Consider the following 8,831-nt stretch of genomic DNA (forward strand, 5'->3'; position numbering starts at 1 on the left):
AATCCAGGAACACATCAAAAAGATCATCCACCATGATCAAGTAGGCTTCATCCCAGAGATGCAGGGATGGTTAAACATATGAAAATCTGGCAATGTAATCCACCATATCAACAAACTAAAAAAAAAAAAAAACCCACACGATCATTTTATTAGATGCTGAAAAAGCCTTTGACAAAATCCAGCACCCCTTCATGGCAAAAGTCTTGGAGAGATCAGGAATACAAGGAACATTCCTAAACATAATAAAGGCAATATACAGCAAGCCGACAGCCAACAGCAATGGAGAGGAACTCAAAGCAATTCCACTAAAATCAGGAACAAGACCAGGCTGTTCACTCTCTCCTTATTTATTCAATATGGTACTTGAAGTTCTATCGAGAGCAATAAGACAACTGAAGGAGATCAAGGGGATATAAATTGGAAAGGAAGAATTCAAGATATTGCTATTATAAATCATATGATAGTATACATGAGCAACCCCAAAAGTTCCAGCAGGGAATTCCTACAGCTGATTCACACCTCCAGAAAAGTGGCTAGATACAAGATCAACTAAAAAAAAAATCAGGGCGCACGCCCGCCGGACGTACACCGCCATAGGCGCAGGGCTCTTCGGGAAATGTGGTCCCTCGGCTCCGCCCGGGCGGAGGCCCTGAGCCCTGCAACCTGGGCAGCCCATCCGGCCTGAACCGGGGATGGCTGGGCCGGGAGGCTGGGGGGGGGGGGCGATCGAGCCGGGGCCCTGGCAGGAGGGGTGCACTCCAAGGTGGCTCCGAGCGTGGACTTTGACCACAGCTGCTCAGACAGTGTCGAGTACCTGACGCTCAACTTTGGACCCTTCGAAACAGTGCATCGCTGGCGGCACCTCCCACCCTGCGACGAATTCGTGGGCGCCCGGCGTAGCAAGCACACAGTCGTAGCATATAAGGATGCCATCTATGTGTTTGGTGGAGACAACGGAAAGACGATGCTCAACGATCTCCTGCGGTTTGATGTGAAGGACTGCTCCTGGTACAGAGCCTTTACCACAGGTACCCCACCAGCCCCCCATTACCACCACTCAGCCGTCGTCTACGGGAGCAGCATGTTCGTCTTTGGGGACTATACTGGAGATATTTACTCTAATTCTAACTTGAAGAATAAGAATGACCTCTTTGAATACAAGTTTGCAACCGACCAGTGGACAGAGTGGAAAATTGAAGGGAGGTTGCCAGTTGCCAGGTCAGCCCATGGGGCCACGGTGTACAGTGACAAGCTCTGGATCTTTGCTGGCTATGATGGCAATGCCAGGTTGAACGACATGTGGACAATTGGCCTCCAAGACCGAGAGCTCACATGCTGGGAGGAGGTGGCCCAGAGTGGGGAGATTCCCCCGTCCTGCTGCAACTTCCCTGTGGCTGTGTGCCGGGATAAGATGTTCGTATTCTCAGGGCAGAGCGGAGCCAAGATCACCAACAACCTCTTCCAGTTCGAATTCAAGGACAAGACGTGGACACGCATCCCCACTGAGCACCTGCTCCGGGGCTCCCCACCCCCACCATGGTGCTATGGGCACACCATGGTGGCCTTTGACCGTCATCTCTATGTGTTTGGGGGTGCAGCAGACAAGACACTGCCCAATGAGCTGCACTGCTATGATGTGGACTACCAGACTTGGGAGGTTGTCCAGCCCAGCTCTGACAGTGAGGTTGGTGGGGCTGAGGTGCCTGAGCGAGCTTCCTCTTCTGAGGAGGCATCAATCCTAACCTCAGAGGAGCGGAGCAGCTTTAAGAAGTCCAGAGATGTGTTTGGCTTAGACTTTGGCACCACCTCAGCCAAGCAGCCTGTCCACCTGGCATCAGAGCTGCCCAGTGGGAGGCTCTTACATGCAGCTGCTGTCATCTCTGACGCCATGTACATCTTTGGGGGCACTGTGGACAACAACATTCGCAGCGGGGAGATGTACAGGTTCCAGTTCTCTTGCTACCCCAAGTGCACACTGCATGAAGACTACGGGCGCCTGTGGGAGGGCCGCCAGTTCTGCAATGTGGAGTTTGTGCTGGGCGAGAAGGAAGAGTGTGTACAAGGCCACGTTGCCATCGTCACTGCAAGGAGCCGCTGGCTGCGCAGGAAGATCTTGCAGGCTCGAGAGTGGCTGGCCCAGAAGCTGGAGGAGGATGGGGCCCTCGCACCCAGGGAGGTCCCTGGTGCAGCTGTGGGCAGGGCGCGGCCACCCCTGTTACGTGTGGCCATTCGTGAGGCCGAGGCCCGGCCATTCAAGGTGCTCATGCAGTTTCTCTCCACAGACAAGATCAAGTACCCACGGAAAGGCCATGTCGAGGACGTGCTGCTCATCATGGATGTGTACAAGTTGGCGCTGAGCTTCCAGCTGTGCCGTCTTGAACAGCTGTGTCGGCAGTACATCGAAGCGTCCGTGGATCTCCAGAACGTGCTGATTGTGTGTGAGAGTGCCGCCAGGCTACAGCTGGGCCAGCTTAAGGAGCACTGCCTGAACTTCATAGTGAGGGAGTCCCACTTCAACCAGGTGATCATGATGAAGGAGTTCGAGCGTCTCTCATCCCCACTGATCGTAGAGATTGTGCGGCGGAAGCAGCAGCCGCCCCCTCAAGCACCCTCGGATCAACCCGTGGACATTGGCACATCTTTGATCCAGGACATGAAGGCATACCTGGAGGGGGCAGGCTCGGAGTTCTGTGACATCACACTGCTACTGGACGGCCACCACGACCGGCCCACAAAGCCATCCTCGCTGCCCGTTCTAGCTACTTTGAGGCCATGTTCCGTTCATTCATGCCGGAGGATGGGCAGGTGAACATCTCTATCGGGGAGATGGTGCCCAGCAGACAGGCCTTTGAGTCCATGCTACGTTACATCTACTATGGAGAGGTCAACATGCCCCCTGAGGACTCCTTTACCTATTTGCGGCCCCCTACTACTATGACTTCTACAACAACAGACTGCAGGCATACTGCAAGCAGAACCTGGAGATGAACGTGACCGTGCAGAACCTGCTACAGATTCTGGAGGCGGCTGACAAGACGCAGGCACTGGACATGAAGCGGCACTGCTTGCACATCATTGTGCACCAATTCACCAAGGTCTCTAAGCTGCCCACACTGCGGTTGCTAAGCCAGCAGCTGCTGCTGGACATCATAGACTCCCTGGCCTCCCACATCTCTGACAAGCAGTGTGCAGAGCTGGGTGCCGACATCTGAGGATCTTGGAAGACTCTGTTTGGAGAGTGATGACACTCGACTGATTGGCCACATCTCCACCGACAGTGACCACACCTGTGGTTCCCAGCGCCCACAGGGCACTGAGGTGACAGGAACTCATTGAGGACACAGGCCCCACAGAGATGGCAAGTGAAGCAGACTCCCTCCCCAGCTGACCCCTCCCCCAAGGAGACCAAGGCTCAGGGACGCCACTCAGCGGTAGAAAGATGATGTGTGCTGTGGATCCAGACATAGAATCCTACTGTTAGGGGTGAGGGCTTGGCAAGCTACTCTAACTAACAATAGGGTGCATTCCACTCCTTACCCAGAACTTAATGGGGACCAGTGACAGTGATCTGATCCTAGACATGAACTTTAGAAGGTTTTGCTCCCAGCCCACAGGGCAGCAAGTGTAGCTAAGCCTCCCAGAGAAGGCTGCATTTCTGGCCCACCCAGTGTGCGTATCTGGGCCAGAGAGAAGTCAGCAGAAACACTCCTGTGTGTGTTCTGCCACTGACATGCCTCCTATAAAGCTGTGGCAATGCTATGTACACACCTGGCTGGCATGGCGGCCACCTTTGGTCTGCCCTCCTGAAGCCCATGACAGTTCTATGGCTTAGGAGATTCCCCAGATGTGGGGTTAGCACATCTTCCCGTTCTGCCCATGTCAACACATGGTGTCAGTCACAAGGGAGAGAAAACTGAGTACCCGAGATATCTCCCCAGAGACCGGGACTGTCCGGGGCATCCATCCTTGTTACCTGACATCCCAATACAGCATAGTGGACCCCTTTTTTTTTTCTTTGTACAGGAACCTATTCTGTCCTAGGAAGGCAGAACTCATTTTGGAGAAATGCTTGACTTTTCCTTGGACTTAAAACATTTCCCTCCTGTGCTCCATCACCCCATGCTGTGGGGCTCCAGGTAGAAAGGTGCCCTGGGTGGCAGTCCCATACAGACATCCAGGAAGTGGTCTGGTTAGAAGATGAGGTACTACTAGGCACAAGCTGATGGCAGCTGAGCTGAGCTAAGTGGAGGGTCCCGCCTATGGTGGGCAGCCAGGCAGGCTGGGTGTGAGTCAGTTGTGCTGTCAGCCCTTCCCCCAAGGTTGTGACCTCATCCAAGCCTCTTTTCGGGGGAACACCTGAAAACTTCAGTCGGCAAATCTTGCTGACCCCTGTAACTGGACATTCATCCTCTCTACACAGGATACAAATAAACATTCACCTAGGGCTCCAAAAAGAAAAAAAAAATCAGTAGCCCTACTATATACAAAAAAAAAATGGACTAAAGAAGAAATCAGGGAAACAACACCCTTCACAATTGCCACAAATAATATAAAATATCATGGCATAACTCTAATCAAGTGTCTTAGTTTGGGTTTTTAACTCTTACAAAGAAAACATTTAATTGAGGTCATGGCTTAGAATTTCAGAGGTTCGGTTCATTATCATCATGACAGGGAGCATGGTGGTATGCAGACAGACGTGGTGCTGGCTGCATCTTGAACAGAAGGCAACAGGAAGTCACACTGAGGGAAGCTTGAGCAAAAGAGACCTCAAAGCCTGCCTCAACAGTGACACACTTCCTCCAATGAAGCCACACCTCCTAATAGTGCCATTCCCTTTGGGGGTCATTTTCACTCCCTGGCCCCCAAAAGCTTGTAGCCATATCATAATACAAAAAAATGCATTCAGTCCAACTTCAAAAGTTCCCATAGTGCATAACCATCTTAAACTTGTTTCAAAGTCCAAAGTCTCTTCTGAGACACATGGCAATCTCTTAACTGTAATTCCCCCTGTAAAAATAAAAATAAAAAAAGCATAGTAAGGACATACTGAACCAAGGCAAGACCAGAAACCAGCTGGACAGACTCCAAACTCTGCATTTCCATGTCTGACGTCAAAATGCTCTTCAGATCTCCAACTCCTTTCAGTTTTGTTGACTGCAGTAAACTTCATTCTCCTGGGTTGGTTCCACTTCCTATTAGCAGTCCTCCTTGGCAGGTATCTCAGAACTCTGGCATCTCTAACATCTTGGGATCTCCAAGACAATCCAGGCCTCACTTCCCAACTTCACACAATGGCCTCTACTAGGCCTCCATTCATGGATGGACACCCCTACCATATGCCTGGCCTCAGCATGCCAGGCACAGAGGCAAATTCCATGACCCATTTCTTCTGTCCTTAACTCTAAAGCCAGAACTACATGGCTGAAGCTGCCAAGTTCTGCTGCTTGCTGAGCTGGAACATGGTCCCCTTGTTTAATCACATCTTCACCAGCTTTATATTTTCCTACACTGCCTAAACTTGACTGTCATTGAATTTGCTCTGTCGACCAGACTGGCCTCAAACTCAGAGATCAACCAGCCTCTGCCTTCCCAGTGCTGGGATTAAAGATGTGCATACCTGACTCTAAACTTTTCTTTAGTTCCTTTTCACAAGTCAGAAACATAGCTGGGTGAGATCTTTTTCTGAGGGCACCACTCCCTATATTCCATTTCTTAATCTGTTTATCTCCTTGAATAAAAAACTTAGCTCCATTTTGCTTTCTGGTGCTCTTTTTCTCCTCAAATATTTTTCCTTGCTCAGCTTGTTCCTTTTCATTATATGTCTTCATTAGAATTAACACTAGCAGCTACTAACAGAGTCTATACTAGGCTGTTTTGAGATTTCCTCTGCCAACTGAATTAATCCAAAACTGTTCACTTTAGCTTCAGGCAGACTCTTCTAACAGGGCAAAAAGCAGCTACTTTCTTCACTAAAATATCACAAGAATGATCTCTAGGCAGAATACTAAAATTCTTTTCTGAAATCTCTTGAGTGAGCCCCTCATAGTTCAAATAACTCTTAGTACCACTGTCTTCCATGTGGTACTAAGTATGGCACTTAGTTTCTACTAGTATGGCCCATTAAGCAGTGATTAAAACATCCCACTGTTTTCCTAACCCAAATTACCAAAGTCCAAATTTCTCCAAACAAAAACATGGTCATACCAATCACAGCAATACCCACACCAACTTCTGTCTTAGTTAGAGTTTGTGTTGCTGTAAAAAAGACACCATGACCTCAGCAACTCTTACAAATAAAACATTTAATTGAGATGGTGGCTTAAATTTCAGAGGTTCAATCCATTATCATCATGATGGGGAGCATGGTAGCATTCAGGCAGACATGGTACTGACTACATCTTGACCAGAGGCAGCAGGAAGTCAACTGGAAATTATACTGAGGTAAGTTTGAGCAAAAGAGACCTCAAGGCCCACCGCCACATTGACACACTTCCTCCAATAAGTCCACACCTCTTAATAGTGCCTCTTCCTTTGAGGACCATTTTATTTCACACCAAGCAAATAAAGACTTATATGATAATAACTTCAAGTCTTTGAAGAAAGAAACTGAAGAAGATACCAGAAGAAGGAAAGATCTCCCATGCTCAGGGATAAGTAGGATCAACATAGTAAAAATGGCTATCCTACCAAAAGCAATCTACAGGTTCAATGCAATCCCCCTCAAAATTCCAACACAATTATTTATAGATCTTGAAAAGACAATACTCAACTTCATATAGAAAGCCAACATAACCCAGGATAGCTAAAAAAATATCCTGTACAAGAAAAGAACTTCCAGAGGTATCACCATCCCTGATTTCAAGCTGTGCTACAGAGCTATAGTAATAAAAAGTTCATGAAATTTGCATAAAATCACACAGGTTGATCAATGGAATTCAATCAATGACCCAGATTAATAAGTCACCCATGTGTTGTGTGATATTTTGTTTGTGTTTTGACAAATAAAGTTTGCCTAGAGATTAGAGGATAGAGCTAGCCGTTAGTTAACCATAGGGGTCTGGAGGTCTGTACAGACAGGAGACAGGAAATGATGAGACTGGGCAGAGAGAGGAAGTGATAAAGAGGGCAAAGACAGGATCTCAGCCCTTTTAGTCAGAGGACTCTGAGGGGTAGGAAATGTTTGTAGCTGCTCCTCTGTTTCTCTGATCTTTGAGCTTTTACCCCAATATCTGACTCCTGGTTTTTATTGATAAGACAAAGTAAGATCACACTTCATCTGTCATCCAACTTTTGGGGCATGAATTCATGAAAAAGCTGCTTGCCTGTGACTTTGCAGCCACTGGCACATGCTGGAGCTGCATGCAGGGGCTCCTGCCATAGTCACTGCCCCGCAGGCTAGATTTTCATTTTCCCCCAAGCCCTCTGAGCAAGTCTGAGATTTTTCTGTTGCAGCCTCTCTGCAGCAAACTCCAGAAGCACTTGGGCTCCAAATGCCACCAGAGTTAGCCCCTCACCACTGGCCAGCTCTGCCCTCAGATAACTCTGGCCACACATGCTTCTTCCCCTCTATCCCCTGTGTTTTTCAGATAGCCAGCTCCCTCTCCTGGTGGGTTGTGGGTTTCCCCTGGACCCCCTCCTTGGGCTCCTGCCACACTAGGTAGCTTCCTTGACACCTACTTGGGCTTCTACTATTCTATACAGCAGCAGTCAGCCTCACATTTAACCACCATCTCCACCATCAGCAACAGATTTGGTGAGACAATTGGGAATTCTTAAAGTGAAAAAAAATTTTAAAGGAGTTTTTTTCTCATGTTCAAAAATGGAAAACAATATTACGATGGAAGAAGTTAGGTCTATGTATGATTACACAATGTATGGTTTAAAAATGGAACAATTAAATGAGGGGATAATTAACTTAGATGGGACTTGTGTAATGTCAATTATAATCTTTATCATTTTGATAATTCTTGATATCTTCCTAGAAAAGTTGGTTGATATGAATGTCAAGATACAGGTCTTAGAAAAGGCTACTACTGATAATATGCATGCCTTACTAATAATTACTAAGGAGAATAATACAATTTTGACCAATAAGATAAAAACTCTAGAAATATTTACTACTGAAGAGAGCAAAATAACTAAGGAGATTAATACAATTTTGGCCAATGAGATAAAAAGCTCTAGAGCTATGTATTGCTGAAGAGAACAAAAAGACCAAGGAGATTAATACAATTTTGACTGATGAGATAAAAGCTCTAGAAATATTTACTTCTGAAGAGAGCAAAAAGGTGAGTGATAATATGCAAACTTTAGAAAAACTTAATATTCAGAAGACATAAGCCTAAGAAAAACTCATTAAAGCAGATAATAGAGCTATTCAGACACAGGCAGAGGAATTTAAAGTAAAAGCAACCTAACCATTACATTATAAAATTAGAGAGGAACAGCTTAAGGTTATCAAACAACCAACCTTAATTAATCCAGTCACCTTATAGGATCAACTGCCAAATGACAGGTATCCCCAAGGCTATGCAAGAGCTGACTGGATTCCTGTGGAAATGTTAGATTTGAGGAGATTAAGCAAGTGATGGTCTCATATGGTATATATTCACCTTTTGTGATGGAGGTGATAAATTCATATTCAACTAGTAACAGAATTGCCACACAAGACTGGAGAGACTTGATTACGCAGTATTGGAACCTGATCCTCAATTACAGTGAAGAACCTGGTGGAAAGATGAAGTAGGACTAGAGATATTGAAATCTCCCAAGACCAACTTTTTGGAAATGGTGATTATGCTGATATACAAAGACAGTCTCTATATGAT

At 46.8% G+C, this 8,831-nt stretch overlaps 1 protein-coding gene across 1 annotated transcript; it reads left to right on the forward strand.

Annotated features, from left to right (window-relative positions):
- Positions 1-692: 692 nt before the first annotated feature.
- LOC114683762 (leucine-zipper-like transcriptional regulator 1) lies at positions 693-3,515 on the forward strand. The gene is given in 4 exon segments (XM_037210842.1): positions 693-725; positions 728-2,717; positions 2,720-2,902; positions 2,905-3,515. Coding segments are annotated over 4 exon segments (2,514 nt in total). The 3' UTR covers positions 3,213-3,515.
- The last annotated feature ends 5,316 nt before the right edge of the window (positions 3,516-8,831 follow it).

The sequence above is a fragment of the Peromyscus leucopus genome, chromosome 14 (assembly GCF_004664715.2).
Source record: "Peromyscus leucopus breed LL Stock chromosome 14, UCI_PerLeu_2.1, whole genome shotgun sequence".
NCBI lineage: Eukaryota > Metazoa > Chordata > Mammalia > Rodentia > Cricetidae > Peromyscus > Peromyscus leucopus.